The sequence below is a fragment of the Phyllostomus discolor genome, chromosome 14 (genome assembly GCF_004126475.2).
Source record: "Phyllostomus discolor isolate MPI-MPIP mPhyDis1 chromosome 14, mPhyDis1.pri.v3, whole genome shotgun sequence".
In the NCBI taxonomy this organism is placed as follows: domain Eukaryota; kingdom Metazoa; phylum Chordata; class Mammalia; order Chiroptera; family Phyllostomidae; genus Phyllostomus; species Phyllostomus discolor.
In genome coordinates this window covers 13,974,959-13,993,174 of record NC_040916.2, presented here as the reverse complement: position 1 = coordinate 13,993,174, position 18,216 = coordinate 13,974,959, and the positions used below count along the sequence as shown (strand labels likewise).

The 18,216-nt window shown below is 37.8% G+C and overlaps 1 protein-coding gene across 6 annotated transcripts in view; it reads left to right on the top strand.

Moving 5' to 3' along the window:
- The window catches only part of HMCN1 (hemicentin 1), a 397,788-nt gene that overhangs the window by 282,792 nt on the left and 96,780 nt on the right, over positions 1-18,216 (top strand). For all 6 annotated transcript variants that reach the window (XM_036015314.1, XM_028530624.2, XM_036015317.1 and 3 more), the window contains 7 exons: positions 2,848-2,961; positions 3,502-3,588; positions 6,822-7,013; positions 9,967-10,140; positions 11,380-11,493; positions 12,317-12,462; positions 16,914-17,064. In XM_036015314.1, the coding sequence (XP_035871207.1) occupies positions 2,848-2,961; positions 3,502-3,588; positions 6,822-7,013; positions 9,967-10,140; positions 11,380-11,493; positions 12,317-12,462; positions 16,914-17,064 (978 nt within the window). The remainder of the gene's footprint in view (positions 1-2,847; positions 2,962-3,501; positions 3,589-6,821; positions 7,014-9,966; positions 10,141-11,379; positions 11,494-12,316; positions 12,463-16,913; positions 17,065-18,216) is intronic.

The window sequence follows — 18,216 nt, the reverse complement described above, 5'->3', positions numbered from 1 at the left end:
GACTGAGCGCTGGCCTGCGAACCAAAGGGTCGTCAGTTCAATTCATTCCCAGCCAGGGCACATGCCTGGGTTGTGAGCGAGGTCCAATTGGGGATGTGTAAGAGGCAACCAATCGATGTTTCTCTCCCTTTCTTTCTCCCTCCCTTCCCTCCAAAAATAAATAAAATCTTTATTAGAAAATGTGTATATATATATAAATGCATCAGAGCTCTTAGAAATGAAAAAGACAAGATTGAGTGACATACGGTGACTTATTATAGATGCACAGGATGATGTTTGGGTTTTCTTTAGTTTTGTTTTGCTTGACCAGCTGCTGGAGATCCTTGAGTGAATACAGTAAACGACTCCTCTGGCACTGCCAGGACTCACTCAGTTTCACAGTCTGGTGTGTATTGTGCAATAGCTGAATGAGATTCAAATGAATGGCATACGACGCGCTTGGCCCTTAGTCCGCGGCACGCTTCTGTTCATCAAGATTAGTCCTCCTGAGACTGCAAGTACAGCCCTTCTGAAAGCAGTGCTCAGATGAAGCCTCTGTTATTGTAGGGAGTTATGTGCCAAGAAGAGATAACTGCTCTAAACATTTAATAGATACAAGAAATGTCTCTGTATAAGTGTAACTAACTGTCAGATCCATTTTTTTATTTCTCACTGGATGAAGTGAGAAGACCAGGAAATAAAGAAATAAAGAAAAATCACAAGACTTCTGAGGTTTAGGTTTGCTGAGCCAGCAATGACTCACAAAAGTTGGATTGTGTTAATATCTCTCAACTGGAATTATATCATGGTTTCACTAATCTGAAGTAGCAGTCAGCACTTGAATCCTTTCCTAATTAACACAAGTCTTTGACGTGTTTAGATAATCTCTGCATTCAACTTTGCTTATGTAAATTGGGTTGGAAAAAAAGACGCGATTGAGGCAGTTAGCTTTGTTTGTCTAAATAAGATACTAAGTTCAACTTTCAGTGGTTTGAGGATGGAAAGGTTGCTTACGTGAAAACTCTTTGGCATCCTGTTGTGTTGTGAAACACAGAAAGTGGATGGAAACTCCTGCGAAACTCAGATCCAGGTGACTATTTACATGCAAATTTCATCTTTAATTATTTCAGTTTTTTAGTTCAAATTCAGGGTACTAAACAAAAATGTACCAGTTAGAAAATTATTACAAAATGTAAGAAGTGATATACCGTATTTTTTGGACTATAAGATGCACTTTTTGACCATATTTTTTCCTTCAAAATTTTTTTTCCTGTTTTTCTCCTCTAAAACCTAGGCACGTTTAATAGTCTGGAAAATAGATGCACCTAGGCTTTAGAGGAGGAAAATAAGAAAAAATATTTAAAACAAAAAATGTGATAAAAAGTGTGCATCTTATAGTCTGAAAAATACGGTGCATTTTTCACCTAGACGTGACTTCTCCAGTGGTTCCGTGAACTCTGGTATTTTAGTGCATCTCTTGGGCCCCTCCCAGGGCAGGCATTGTTACCGCCTCCCTTGCGGGCTCCCCCTCTTCTTTTGTGCTCAACTGGAGTTTCCCTCCAGGTGACACCCTTCGGCAAGTCAGAGTTTCATTCTCAGTCCATGCATTTCTTTGGTGAAGACTCTTGCCTCAAACAAAACATTGCAAAGAAGTTCAGAAAATGAAAACAAAAAAACAAAAGCAGACTGGGGTGACCCCTCATTAACTTTAATAGGAGTAATTCTATGATTCCATGCAACTCAGCTGAAAACGAGTGGCAGACGCGTGGTTTCGACCATGCTTTACCTACTGTTGTCACCCACGTCTGGGTTGCTGGTGTAGTCCTCTTTCTGACACTCCCATTTTATATATTCAGTAGCCAACTGGGGATTTTTTTCCCCAAAACATCCTGTCACAGTTGTCTGTGTCTAAAGCACAGATCGGATCAGAGTTTTTAATGAACGCAGCATCTAGATTCCTTAGCATGGAACTCAAACACAGCAACAGAATCTGGCCGCAGACTCATCTGTCACCATTTTCTCCACCTGCACCCCCACATACTTCTGCTTTCTACCTCTGCACCCTCATGCATCAGCTACCTACATGAAGCCTCTCAAGTCCGCTGTGGATTAAAGTCTATGAGGGGGCCCCCCCAAAAGGAATTATCTTGTGGGGGTCAGGCCCCTCGTAGTGCAGGCTTCCCCCACCAGGGGAGTGTTCTAAGGACCCATCTGTATCAGTGCACCAGCTGGCATTGTTGTGAGAGGCTGTGTTTGGCTTCAGTGAAATTTTTTTTGAAGACTCTTTCAATGCATTTGCCCGTTCATGATGGGTGATTTGTGAGCACGTCTGAAACACAAACAGCAGAAGTACTAAAAGGCATCAAAATCAATGAGTTCAAAAGCCGTTTTGAGTAGTTTCAATATGTGTGTTGCATCAAATGGAGAGTACTTTTTTCCAAAGTACTGGAAAAAAGTTTCAATATGTGTGTTGCATCAAATGGAGAGTACTTTGAAGGTGACTGAAGGTTAAACATGTAAGAATAAATACACAATTTTTGATAAATAAATTCTGGGGATATATTTGGGTCCCCCATCATACTTACCTGTAAAGGTTATGTTCAAACATCATCTTTGTGAAACTCCATTCCTTGCTTGCTGTCACTTAGCAGTGTATGTATTGTTTACCCATCAACTCAGAAACTTTGTCTGAATTATCTATTCTGTTTCACATAGGCTTAAAACATGTGATTTTTTTTTAAAATGACATAAATTCCTTTAAAGACCTTTGAAGCACATTGATTAAATTTCACCTATATTGAACATCACTTGGACAGCTTACATAGTTGCAGGTTGCTTTCTGAATCATCTGGTGGTTTGCTCCTGCAGGAGGCAGGACCCTGCGGCTGATGCAGACGAGAGTAGAAGATGCTGGCCAGTACACTTGTGTTGTGAGGAATGCCGCTGGGGAAGAAAGAAAGCTCTTTGCACTTTCGGTGTTAGGTATTTATCTGATTTGCCGTACTTAGATAAAGATCTAATTATCTTAGATGCCCTCTGGAGCCAGAGTTGGACTTTATCTGCAGCTTGATCTCATCTTTATGTATTCTTTGGCCTCTGGGTTATCCCTATTGACAAGAATTCAGTGTTTGAATCATTTGGAGGTAACCAGTTGGATTAAAATGGGTAAAATTTCACATCTTGTTTGTTCACAGTTGTTCAACAGTACGCTACAACTCTGATAACTTGTTTAATGTGGGTGCTTCTTAGAGTTAGAGTGAGAAAAAGAAAGGCCTAATAAATATTTTTACTCACTAATTTGTTGACATTTTATCCAGACTTTATGATTTGTATAATAGAATTCATTATATAATTGAAATTCATGACATATTACTTCATAATATATCTTAATTGATCAAAATAATATTGTGACAGTATTTTCATAATCAAATAATGAGAATTTGGGGGTTTGCTTTAAAGGTTGTAGCTTAATAAAAACAGCCCTGTGGTTAGAATTGTTACTTTTTCTGTTTTTTTTTTCAGTACCACCTCACATTGTGGGTGAAAACACGCTGGAAGACGTGAAGGTGAAAGAGAAGCAGAGTGTTACACTGACTTGTGAAGTCACAGGTAGGGGCCTCAGTGCTTGGTCTAGAGCTCTTCCCCTGCTCACTGGTCATTCATCGCGTCCACCACGTACCTTAATTGGTTGAGAGAAATTCAAGCTGCTGTCATATGCACTTGACATTGAATTCTAGTCCAGTATAGCTGGTAGAAATGTAGGAGGAAACCTCTCAGATTCTGTGGAGACAAAAAGAAAACTCCTCATGAAGGAAAGGGAGTGAGGGAAGAAAAAGGAAAGACACACTGGCCTTTTCTTTTAATTTAATAAATTATTAGTCCCTCGCCGCCTGGCTTATTTCACTTAGCATAATGCTCTCCAGTTCCATCCATGCTGTCGCAAAGGGTAGGAGCTCCTTCTTTCTTTCTGCTGTGTAGTATTCCATTGTGTAAATGTACCATAGTTTTTTGATCCATTCAGGGACAAACACCATATGATCTCACCTTTAGCTGGAACCTAATCAACAAACAAACAAGCAAGCAAAATATAACCAGAGACATTGAAATTAAGAACAATCTGACAGTAACCAGAGGGGAGGTGGGAGGGGATAATGGGGAGAAGGGGGGAAGGGTGTTCAGGAACAGCTATAAAGGACACATAGACAAAACCAAGCGGGGGTAGAAGCAAGGGAGGGAGGTCAGGATGGCTGGGGTGGGGGGAGAGTGGAGGGAGTAAATGCAGACAACTATAATTGAACAATAATAAAATAATTTTTAAAATAAAATTAAGAAAATAAAAAATAAAGAAATAAATTATTTTTTATTTAAAAAATGTTGCTACTATTTGAATGTAGGGTTTCTCTGCCCCACCCCCTCTTATTTTGTTCTCTTCCCTGTTGGTTGAAGGTTGTGTCTTCCTTTTCTTTTCCTGTTTTCTTAAATTTCATTTTTAAAAAACAGTAGGGGTTTTGGTAGAAGGGTGACATTACTGGTGATAGGGATCACTCAAAAATGAAAGTGGCACCCTTAGTTAACATGTTTAATTTCCATGTGTTTTTATTTGTGAATTTCCCAGCTTTCCACCTGTTGTTGATTTCTAGTTTCAACCACTGTGGTCCAAAAAGATACCTGGTATGATTTCAGTCATCTTAAATTTACTGAGGCTTGCTTTGTGGTCTAACATTAAGATCCATCCTAGAAAATGTTCCATGTGTCCTTGAGAAGAATGTATGTTCTGAGGTCGTTGAACGGAATGTTCTGTATATGTCTGTTAGGTCTGTGGTGATTTTCAAATCCTGTTTTGTTATTGATTCTCAGACTGGATGTCTATCCATTGTTGAGAGTAGGGTATTAAAGTGCCCAACTATTATTTCATTGCTGTTTATTTTTCCTTTTAGTTCTGTTAGCATTTGCTTTTTATATTTAGGTGCTCTGATATTGGGTGCACAAATATTTACTAGTGTATTTTCTTGATGGATTGACCTCTTTTTCATTCTGTAATAACCTTCCTTGATTTTTAACCACTTTTAGCTTAAAGTCTATATTGTATTATAAGTATAGCTACTCCTGCTTTCTTTTTATTACTATTTTCTTGAAGTGTCTATACATCAGCTCACTATCAGTCATATGTATCTTTAAAGCTCAAATGAGTTTCTTGTAGACAGCATATTGCTATACTTTGTTTTTTGAATCCATCCAGCCATTCTGTGTTTTGATTAGAGATTTTAATCCATTTACATTTAAAGTAATTATTGGTAGTGAAGCACTATTGGCAATTTGTTCACTGTTTTCTGATTGTTTTGTAGATCCTTTGTTTTTCTTATCTTGCTCTTATTTTGTTGTTTGATGACTCTGGAAAGTTCACGGATGCCTTCTCCTGCTCAATCAAACCTCATGTTGAGGTTCTCTTTTAAATTCTTCCATTCAGTCATTCTGTTCTTTAGCTCTAAGGTTTGTTTTTTTTTGTTTTGTTGATGGTTTCTATTTCTTTGTTGAACTTCTCATATTGTTCATGCATTGTTTTCCTCATTTTGTTGTTGCCTGTTTTTGTGGTTCAGTAAACTTCTTTAAGAAGACTATTTTGAATACTTCGTCAGACAGTTCATTGATCTCCATTTCTTTAGGGACAGATACTGGAGCTTTATTAGTTTCCTTTAATTATATCATATTTATCTGCTTTGTTTTGTTGGTATCTGTGCATTTGAGAAAAGGGTCTCCTCTTCCATAGGCTTACGTCAGGAAAGATAATCCTCTGCCAGTCAGTTCAGCTTGGGGTTCTGGACAGGTTAGCTGGTAGCATCCTTGGGCAGGTCGAGCTTTCCATCAGGGTCTCTGTTTGGGTGAGACTGGTGCCTGAGCTTTGAAGTTGGGATGGGTGTTGCTGTTGGCTTGGTACAATTGGATAGGACTGTTGCCTCTGTTCCCTGCACAAATGCAGTTGTAGGACAGGCTCCTTCATTGCCTGGATTCTCTGGTAAGGCTTCCTAGTTGGGCAGAGCTGGGTGCTGTCCTCAGCAGCTGGGCAGGCAGTTGCTTCCCTGCCTGGGCAGGGCCATAGAACACACTCCACAACCAGCACAGCTGAGCCTTCCAGCTTTAATGTAATATCGCAATAGCCCTCTTTCCTAACAGAACTTGCTTTTATGGTTTTAAAATTTAAAATTTAAAAATTTCCTGAGTAAATTAAAACTTAATATTTAACCTGAGTCCCATGTTAAAATAAATGTAAAATATATTTCCCTGTAGGCTATAAATACTAAAGGAATGACTACTATATATCTATCTGTTTACCTACCAATGTATCTATGCTGGAATCCTGGTATAAACTCAAAATATCTGCTTGTTAAAGTACTTATTTAAAGGTTTTCCCTTTTATATACCTATGAAAAATATAAATTATTATTTTAAAATTTAATATGAATGCAAAGGCATTTGTTAGTAATAATTTTAATAAAAATTAACTCCATCCTTCCTAAGTGTATTTTACTATGAAAATATTTCATTGTAATAGTCTAAAGTATGATATAAATTTAAACACAAAAACTAATTTAGAATTATTTCACTTATAGGTAAAATTAATCTCCATTTGAAAATGATTTCTAATTTTGTACATTTTTTAATCACAGGATGATTATAATTATTATAAGTTAGGTTATGCTTGAAATTTACTTTGGAATGAATGGTTGCTGCATTGTTTTCAAAGCAGAATGTTTAGAAAGGCAAATGAGTGAAACGCTTTTTTCCAGCTGTCACTTGTAGACATCTGATGACAGCCAGCTCTCAGAAATGGCTTTTCGTTACAGGGAATCCAGTGCCAGAAATTACATGGCTCAAAGATGGGCAGCCCCTCCAAGAAGATGACACCCATCACAGTATGTCTGGTGGCCGTTTTCTTCAAATTAGTGATGCCCAGGTGTCACATACTGGAAGGTACACCTGTCTGGCTTCTAACGCGGCTGGTGACAAGAGCAAAAGCTTCAGTCTTAACGTGTTGGGTAGGTAGAAGCATCGCTTCAAAATTTGAAGAATTAGACATGACTATACGCTAAATTTTCTCCTTTTCTTTTTCTGTTTATTTAATATTTCTACCATAGAATTTCATTATTTAAGGAGGGCCAGTGCTTGTGGACATTTGCTGTTTTTTATTAATTAATTCACACATTCATCCATTGTATATTTGGAATACATACTGTGTTCTAGGTACTATGTTTTCTGCTAGGGACACAACTATGAACAAAATAGATGTTCAATAAGCGGTAGTAAATGCTCAACCTGAGATGCATGATCCGTGCTTTGAGGGACTCTGCCATTATTGGTGATTGTACTGAAGTCTGTGTTTGCTACCTATGGTGAAGGAGAGCAAATGCAGAGGAGACTTCTGGGTTACAACGGAAACTGAGGCCATGGTGTAAGTTTTACATTTCACATGATTTCCTTCTGAGTCAACACCAGTTAGCCTGTGCGTTTAAACACTAAGCCCTCTGGGAGCAATCAAAAGTACACCATGAGAAAAAAAGGGTGGGGGGACTAGGATAATGAAACAACTGTACATTCAGTTCTTACTGCATCAAAATTATGCGCATGTCTCAGGAATCACCTTAAAATAGATTCATAATTTCTGCTCATGTTTTGAAGTTCAAAATGCACCACCATAATGTATTGTATTCGATTACTGACAGCAAAATACTTTTCATTCTACTAAAATCAACTATATCTGAGTACGCAAAATTTTGCTATCCTTTATTTATTTTTGTAATTATTAGCTAGAATAATTTGGAAATGCATAGTCCCACACATAGAAACCTTCCATTCAGGGTATAGCCTTCAGGTGGCTTACGTTCTGATTGAGTAGAAGAGATATATAAGCAAGAAAAATTAAGTCAAAATACTGGATAATGTAGAGTGTCAAGTGCATAGTATGTAGAGATAATAATTATATACAACTATAAACTTTCCAAGGTGCAACACATCTTTATCCTACAAAAGATTTAAGCCCAGTACCTAATAGGGCACTGTGTAACAGACACGTGGGTAATTATGAATGAGAGGTCGCAATGTTTCATGACACACTGGTGCTGCCTACACACCTATCAGTGTGTGAAAGGCCAGTGCCTAGCCCTGGATTTCCTCCCCGCTCCTGTAATTCATTGCTTTTCTTAGATAATAAGTGTCTCGGGGCTCCTTCCTCCCACCACTGATTCACCTCCCAGTTCTGACTCATATCCAAGTTCTACCTTTGCCCCTCTGGAAATCTGCTTTAAAACTCCTTCCAGCCCCTTGCTGTGATTGAATCCTGACTTCCTAAGAGAACCCTGCTCCTCGGGGACTCTCCAGTGGAGATCACTTATTCTTTATTCCGGGTATCCCAAGTCGTGCTATCTAATACACCCCTTCCCCAACTCTAGCCCTTCCTAGTTCCTTATCTATTTCTTGTCATTCTCCTTTACTCATTGAAGACTGAGAGATCTGAATCAAAGCCTTCTTTTCTACCAGCTTCATAAGATTGAGCCTGCTTAAGTATGTGTTTGCAGCTTCCAGTCTATCCAGCCATAATCCAGGGTCTCTACCCTTTCTTTTCACAGATGAGTTACCCCTCTTGGTCTCAGTCACTGCTTGCTCACGTGTCCTTGAGCCTGTATCTTTCTACCTTCTTTGGTGTGTCAGTCATTCCCATCTTTCTCATTACCTGCAACTTCACCTTCTACTCTCTCTATTACTTCATATTGTAACCACCCCCTGTGTATAGTTCTTATGCCACTAAAAGCAGGCTTCTACCCACACTATGATTGACACTGTGGTGGCAAAGACTACCCTGTTGCTAGATCCAACAAATATTTTTCAGTCCTTGTCTTATTGGTTTGGGCATTATTTATCACAGTCTCTTTGACAGTGTTCTTCCCTAGTAATCCTTGCACGCCGCTGGTTGCTCCCTTTCTCTGTCCTTTACGAACTCTTACTCTATCTCTTAAACATTAAATCTCCTTGCATTCTGTCTTTACTTCATTGCTCATTTTACTCTAGATAGTTTCTTCAAGTAATAAACTTAATTCTCAGGTTTAATTATCCTATTGACTGGGGACTTTGTTAATCCATACCTGCAACCCAAATCTTCCTCTCAAGGTTTGGACTTCTATATATAATTGCTTTTTGCTACCTGGAATTTTTATAGGCACTAAAAATCCAAGAAATTCAGAACTGAACAAACCATCTTTTCCTCCTAATGAGCAAATCTTTCTATATTTTCCATTTCTGTTGCTTCACTGAATTTTATCTAGGTTCTCAAGCAAGAAAACTGGAAATTGTCTTGGACTTTGGTTTTTCATGACCCCCGAATTCTATCATCAAGTCCCACCAGTTGACTTCCTAAATCTTTCTCTAGTTGTTCCCTGCCCTTTATGCCTTCCTGCAAAGCTCTAGCCCCGCCCCTCACTGCCTTTAAGGAAACAAATGTGCCTGTTTCTGTTACCCTTGCTTCCAGGATTGACCCTCTTGTATCCATCCTTATTCCCTGCTTGCCCCTCCTTGCTAACCTTCCTCTGCTCCCAGTGTGTTCCTCTTTTTACTAATCTCCCTTCTTTCACTGTTTAACCGCCACTATTCCTTTCAGGCTCACTTTAAAATATATTTTAGGAGGCCTTCCCTGATGGCAGTCTGCACACCCCCACCCCAGATTGGATCGAATGCAATTCTTATAAAGATTCTGCACCAAAAAATCCCATATTGCCCTTATCATATTCTACTTAATTCCTTTTTAATGTCACCTTTTTCATTACCCTGCGAGCCTTTGACATTCTCACTTCTTTTGCATAGAATAAGGACAATAATCAATTGTTTTCTGATATTGTTAGGGCATGGAATTACACAAGTACGTACAATGGAAATTTAGAAGTGCACAAATAGAGAAATGTCTTAGCATACTTCTTTGATTACATTTTAAATCTCTTTTAGTGTCTCCTACAATTGCTGGTGTTGATGGTGATGGCAGCCCTGAAGATGTCACCGTGATCCTTAACAGCCCCACATCTTTGGTCTGTGAAGCTTACTCATACCCTCCTGCCACCATCACCTGGTTTAAGGATGGAACTCCTCTAGAGTCCAACCGAAATATTCGTATTCTTCCAGGTATAGTTCACTTCTGATGCCCGAGGTGCATTTGTACCAGCCATTGTAAAAATGCAGAATCATTGGAGTTTTTTTATAAGGGTCGTTATGGTTTGGGTTGTGTTATGTTCTGTTGATATTTTAATTCATAAAGTTATTTGTAGATGTACTATAATCTAAGGTACCTGAAATTATTTTTTATAAGACTAATAAAATATCTAAATAAAAAAGTAAATAAAATGATTACCACAATGAAATTAATTGCAAAAATATACTATGTGGAATGCCAAAAAAGATAGACATTTATTTCTTGTTGAATTGAACCTTGAAGATTATTATTTAGATTGAGTTTATTCATTCCTCATTAATACCTGGCAACATGTATGAAACTAGAAAGAATTAAAAAGTATGATCACTGGTTTTAAGAAATGTACAGTCTTACGCGGAAGAGAGATAAAATGTGTGCAGGTTAATTAACAATATGAATGCATGAGTAACCATGGGTTTTGAGTAGTCATGGGCATGATCAATGGAGTAGTGACAAGTTTTATAAGAATTCAAAAGAAGGAATGGCCACTGTGGGCTGAAGGGGTTAGGACATGCTTTGTTGCAGTCAGAACTTGAACTCTGAAGAAAGTTGTGGAAATTCTGTTGGCTGGAAATGAGTTAGGAGAAATTTCCAATCCATCGGGCTGACTACTGTGGGAAAGTTATAAAGTGAGAATGGCCTGTTCACACATAAGTAACAGTAATTAGACACTTCACCCCCCAGTGCGGTGGAGACAGGGTGTATATGTGTGTTATGCATGTCTGTTACAGAGGGGGGACCAGGTAGGAGACAAGGTCAAGGATGCCTGGACTAAAGAGCTTTGTCTTTATGCTTTAGTCAGTGGAGACCCATTGAAGATTTTTAAGGAGAAATGCACCATAATAAAACTGTGTTTAAACAAGACCAACCTCTACTGATAGGCCAGGAAGACAAGAAGAGGAAATGGACTAAGACAGAGTCCTAATTGTGAAGAGAGTGAAATAAGGACCTTACGTAGAATGTGTACAGAGATGGGGGAGGGTCAGAATGAGCATGAGCTTGTCATGCAATGCCCATCTGTTTTGTAGTCTGTCTTAGGTTAAATGTCTATTATAGAATTGGCATGCAGAAGAAGAAATAGATGAGTAGTAAGAATTGAAACCTTGGTAGTTTGTGCATATTCTGCTGCCACGGTGACTTCAGAGGTTCCTTGGTGTTCCCTGATCTTTCAGGAGGCAGGACATTGCAGATCCTTAATGCCCAGGAGGACAATGCTGGGCGATACTCCTGCGTGGCCACAAACGAGGCGGGGGAAATGATAAAGCACTACGAAGTGAAGGTCTACAGTAAGTTCTGCAAGAAAACATCTGTCCTATCTCCCCAGTTGTCTAACTTTTTCTCTTCTGTCTTTGGTTACTGGTCCATAAGTATTTACACTCATTATACAGTTAGTTGTTTATGCCGCTTGCTTCATTACGATGGATGTTGAATTGAGCACTGTGTCTGTGACCTCATTTGCTTAAAGACGTAAAGAGCCCACTCAGTGTACTCACTAAAATCTTGTCAGACAATTTGACAGTGGCTCTTCGTTAAGTTTTTCAATTTTTCCTTCAGAATGACCTTCTGGGCTAAGTTATAGTACTTTCATGCACCAAACTAATGTTTAAGTATTCATACATACGCTCCAATCAACAGTCTAAGATGAGGTCATCAGTGACTATGGGCTGATCCACTGCTCAGTGACCTAAAAATAAATAGCAGAGCTAATACTACTAATAGTACCAACATTTTAAGATTTTGGTTTTTTAAAAAAGAGAAGAACATCTTTCTGCTTGTCTTTTGTTCTTTGAATAAGCCTATTTAATGACCAATGAAATGCATTTGAAGGATTATGCTCAGACTGTGTCTGGGGACCTGGAACAAATGAAACTAACTCTTCAGGGAAGGACATTAGCCTCATGGTCTGTATTATAATGACAAAGGGAGAGTGGTATTTTCCTTCACATCCTGTATCTGAGCACTACCTTTTCATAAGATGCTAAACTTGGGTTCTTGATGAAAGGGGAACATAGAAACTACCTCTCGTAAAGTGATCCTCAGTATGATTTTCATGGTGTTCCATATGTAAAAGCACCAATGTTTAACTGCTTAATATTTGTTTTTACACAGTTCCACCTATCATCAATAAAGGGGACCTCCTGGGGCCAGGTCTTTCCCCTAAAGAAGTGAAGATCAAAGTCAACACCACCCTGACCTTGGAATGTGAAGCCTATGCAATTCCTTCTGCCTCTCTCAGCTGGTACAAGGATGGACAGGCCAGTCATAAGATTTTTCATTTGATGATGATTTCTTAAAGGTTAAAATGGTCAATGAGATAATAATAATAGTAAAGACAGGCATAGGTAACTCAGAGAGTCAGTGAGACCTTATAGCTAGCACACCTTTGTGCTCCTAGAATATAATACTACAAAAAACACTTGAACTGTGTTCAACAACATTAGTATGATTCCATCATTGAAAAGGATTATCTTTCTGTGCAAGAGCAGTTGTCCATGAAAATTCAGCCACCTTCCCATCAGGGGATGGTTTTTGTGTTCTATGGTTTTGCAGAGTAAATAAAACTTTGTTGAGAAGAAACACAAAAATAGTGTTCTACCAGTTCATAAAGATTGTCATATTGTGGGTAGTATGGTTAATCAGAGCTTACTGTAAACGCCTTTGACTCCATTCCAAAAGGTAACGTTTTTAACATTCCCAGATGAAGGGTAAACACTAAATGTGATGATTAAGTGCCCAGTGCAATTAACTGGGGGCAATGAGAAACCTAAAGGAAAAGCACATCCTCCAGTTATGCGATGTGACTTTCGGACCACACACTCTCATTTCTCATTCAACTTATTTTCTCCCTTGCATGTTTTAAAGAATTACGCTGGTGTTCGAAAACAAAATAGATTCTTTTTATCTGCTCTTAATACTGTGCTTAATACAGATGTGACATGGCTAAGCCGCTCTTTGTCCTGTTATACTCATAATCGACTGAGTGGTCAGTTAAATCCATTTGTCAGAGCGCAGGTCAGAGTGATGATTCAAGATGCAGAAAGATATAGCTCTATTTTTCAGGTCCCAGATGGATTTTGCAACACTGGCAACTAGAAAAAAATCATCTCCTATAAAATAAGCAAGTTTCATCTGGAAACCATTACAAAAGGAGAAATAAGGAACTCCCACCATGTTCTGTTTACAGTTTCTTTCCTGACTACAAGCACACTTCGTGGTACAATATTAAATCTATATGAGTCTGCTTGGAAACACATATTCCTTTCTCCTCGAAATCTCATTTTATTCCTAATTCTACCTAAAGTCTTTTCATTCATGGTAGTTACTACCTGTGAACACTCACACACAAACACATACACACATAAAAATTGGATAATTGCACTAGGATTGAGGCACTTTTTATAAATTTTATAATGAATAGTTAATTTAGTTTTAAATCCAGACTCTGAAATTGATCCAGTTGTGTTGCTTTAAGCTGCTACATTTTTTAGAACTTGGGATTGGTCCCCTTAAATGTGGTCCCTGTAAAGAGCATTTGTACAAAAAATGCTGTTTGTTTATTTTCCACATCCTTTCTGCTGCTATTTCACACTCAAATAAGCAACACCACTTGAACAAAACAGTGTTTGTTGAGAAAATCACCAAAATATTATGAATGTTAGCCCCAGTAAGTTTCGATACAGTCTTAGAGTTTTATTTATTCATGTTCTGAAGTTTTTTATTTAGCATAGAAATATTAAAGTATGCTATTTCCATATAAGTGATGTAATGCTAATAATGATTCATTGCATCCTACATTATTTATTGAGCATATCGTACTTTTTTGCAGACCTTGTTTTAAGTGTGATGAGTACAGCTATGAAGGAGAAAAAAAAAAGATCTCTGTTTATGTGAAATTTGGGGAAACAAAAACTAAACAAACATAACAGTAAAACATATAGTAGGCTAGATGGGGTAGTTGTTAGGGAGAAAATTCAGTGGAGGGGAAGAAAAGTGAGTGGGAGGAGTGTGATCTATTCATATAGGGAAGGCTTACTGATAGGGTGATATTTGAGCAGAAACTCAGAGAAAGTGAAGGAAGCCAACATTAGATAACTGAGGGAGGAATATGCTAAAGTAGAGAGAATCTGCAGAGACATGCTGGCTGGAGTACAGTGGTCCATGAGAACACGGAACATGATGTGAACTGAGGATTCACAGAGAACTAGATTATATTGACTGGTAGACCAGTTGGCCTTGATTCAGATGGGAAGCCACTAGAAAATTTTAAATACAAGAGTGCTACGCTGTGACTTAAATTTTAAAAGAATCACATTGCTTCTGTATTGGGAGAACAAAGAATGGGTCAGATTTGAATTTATTGCAGTGGGCCATAAGAGAATTGGTGGTTGTTTGGATGAAGGTGATAGCAGGATGTGAAGGAGAAAGATGAATCAGAGATGAGTCCAAGATGTTATGTGAGATCACACTAAGAGAGTGAGCTTACACAGAAATAGAAGAGTTTTAAGCCATAGGGAACTCCTGTACTTGGAGGTTGTGAGCAGTGAGCTGTCCCAAAAGATGAGGAAGAAAATGTACATCAAAATGAAGGCAAGTTAAACTGTATTAAATGGCACCAATTGGGTAAAATGAAGACTGAGAATTGAGCAGTAAATTTAGCAATGTGGATGTCGTTGGTGACCTTGACATAGTCATTTTGGTCAAGTAGAGATGATGAAAATCCCATTGGAGCAGATTCAGTAAAAGATGGAATGAAGTGGAGGAAGCACAGGTAGAAAACATCGTTAAGTCATTTGACTTGTGTGGAAGTAGGCTGCAGTCTAAAGAGCTTTCTTCAAATGGGGGAAATTATACTATGTTGTACGTAGATTGAAATAATCTGTTGGCAAGGAATAAATTGCTGATGATATAGGTAAGAGAGGACATAGTTACCGGAAGGGTGTTCTTAAGTGGACCAGAGGAAGCTGGGAATGGACAGAGACTGATATTAACCAGGGTTAGGGTTTCTCCAGGGGAGTAAAATAAAGGGAAAGGGGGCAAAGGTGTTGAGGGTTTACACGGGGAGTGATTGCCATTAATTGACAGTTCTCTGGGTCAGGAGGGAATAGAGATCAGGAGGAGAGTGAGAGGCATTGTACAAGGTCAGTGGATTGTAGATCCTCCAAGGGGCCAAAAATTTATTGGTGCCAGGATGCTAGAAGTGAGCTAGATAGTCAGGAGGTGGTGGTCAGAGAGTGAGAACTTGCAACTGAGATTATGAGGCGAGTCGTGCCTACTGACTGGCTGAGAGAGTGTTGGGACAAATACACGCGAGGAGAAAAAGGCATGGTGTTGAATGCACACAGCATTGCATGACTACGTAGGTATCGCTTCACCAAGAATTATGAGAAGAGTATCATTAGAAGGAATGTTGATCCAGGAGCTAAAATCTTCAAGGAATAAGAGGGAATTTAGTGTAGATGAGAATGCGTAGAAGATGAGAAATGTCCCATGAAGTGTAGGTAATGTTATCAGTAAAGCATCATAAAATAAATATCAAAATAATAAAGCAAAATAAATATGTTAAAACTTTTCATTTATGAAGTATATTTCTGAATGAACAACAGTGGTTTTCGGATTAAATGCCCTCAATCTTTCATTAAAAACACTAGCATATTTTGCCAATTGTTAAGAGAGATATTTATCTGTGCTATACCATGATTTATTCATATAAACAAGCTGCTGATTTGTAAGTAGAAATGTTTACCCTTGTTTTTTTAATTAAATGTATTGGGGTGACATTTATTAATAAAATTATATAAATTTCAAGTAAAAAACTAGCATTTTTACCAAATATGATAAAAGATGTGCTTTTTAATGCATTGTGGGATCAACTGGAAATATTTTTCCTAATTGGATATGATACCCCAGAACATTTTTATCATAAAAATATATAAATGTACCACCCAGAGAAACCTGGCACATATGTAATATATGTGAACTATAATTTTCTTTTTTCTCTTTTTCTTGCAATTTAATGAGTTTATCTGAGCCAAACTGTTATATGCCTGGGAACAAGATTTCAAATGCTGTAAAGAACGGCAGTTTTGCAGTGTATTTCATACATTACAATTGGTAAAAGAAAGTGTAGTAGGGAAATCTCTAGAATTAGATAAAAGTCTAACTGGAGATACACATACTTTTTTACACTCGTGAGTACAGAATAATTAGCATTTACAGGGCACGGAGAGGGTGTGCAGGGGGCCAAGTGAAATGAAGGGTTTTGGGGGTTTCGTATGTTGGTTCCAGAGCCTGTGCCTTCAAATGGTCTAGCAAAGAAAATCGCTGATGTGTCAAGGTTATGCCATGTAAAATGCACAAACACAGGGATCAGGGCTCATTTAAGGTAAAGACAGACCTTTGCTAAGGAAGGCATAGATCTAGGATGTGACGATCTGCCATCACCGGCCTAGTTAGAAATTTCTGATCAGAGTACTTTGTGAGGATGCCTTTTTCACTCAGCTTGTCTGGCCTGCCATGTGAACTATGATTTTCAATAAATAAAAGTGTGATTACTTAAAAACAGAGTATAGTAAATTGATAAAATTATTGTCTTGAATATTTCACATAAAATTTAATTTTACTTATTAATGAGTCATAGAAATTGTCACCTGCATGGTCTCTCAGAGGTTTATATGTAATGTTAACATTAATTATAATTGAATCACAGCCCCTTAAATCAGACGATCATGTTAATATTGCTGCCAGTGGTCACACACTTCAAATAAAGGAAGCTCAAATATCAGACACGGGACGATATACTTGTGTGGCATCTAACATTGCAGGTGAAGATGAGCTGGATTTTGATGTGAATATACAAGGTAATGCTAATATGCTTATTGTATACCATTTAATTTATATGATATGTCAAAGCAATGAAAAAAATTTGGCTTGTTTTATTTTAGTTTTTTTCTGTTGACAATAATCTAAATTCATTATTAAAAAATTGGACTGAAGAAATCAACAAGAAAGAAAATAATCTCATTGTTCAGGATTACTTTTGTTATTTCGGTGTGCTTCCTTTTTTGATATTTTTCCTTCTGATTTATTTTGCAAATGTATACTGCACTTACAAATTAGGATCACATGATACAAACTGCTCTGTTACATTAGCTTTCCCCCAATGTTATAACATGAAGATTTTTTTTAAAGCCATTTCTGTGGAAGGATAAAGTACAGAATTTAAAGTAGACTTGGAAGAGGATGATGATTTTAGGCTTCTAAAAACTTTGTGACCAAATAAAAAAGAAAAAGAAATGTATGACTTGGGTACATTACCTAAATATTTTAAACTCCAGTTTTCTGCCTTTCAAAATTAATCTTTTGAAGAATTGGGATGACTATTAAATAAGATAAAGTATGTGAAACTCAGAAAAATGCCTAAAAAATACTTGTGATTATTTTTGATAGTTGCTCTCAGCATAATGTTTAATAACCTTCCCTGTTTATCACCTGAGTGTCCAAATATTTATTTATACCGTTTCCTCTTGTGGAAGGTCTGGGTCGTTTCTAACTTCTCACTACTCACATGTAGGGCTTCCCTGGACTCTTTTTACATAAAAATTTTGTACATCTTTGTTTTTTCATAAGTTATAATATGAATATTTTAGGTCAAGTACTATGTGCATTTTTAATGTTTTTGATGTACAGGCAAATTGCCTTCTAGAGAGTTTATACCTGTTCCCCAGGTAAGTTTGAGAATATTCTTTTAGTTAATGGATTTATTCATCTTGATATCATAACTTCCTTAGCTTTCTTAGTAAGACAAATGACTGCAAAATGCTCTCAACCACACCATTATTTTTTGATGGCTCCTCAAAATATGCTTCTCCAGCTGTGACTGCATTCCTTAGCCAGGCTGATTTTAGTAGGTCCTTCCTGAGAGCAGGCAGTTCCACCAGGGAGAGCAGGGGGTGGGCGGAGCATTCCGAGCCCTATAGCTCTTGTTCTTCCCCACAAGACAGCTCCAACTT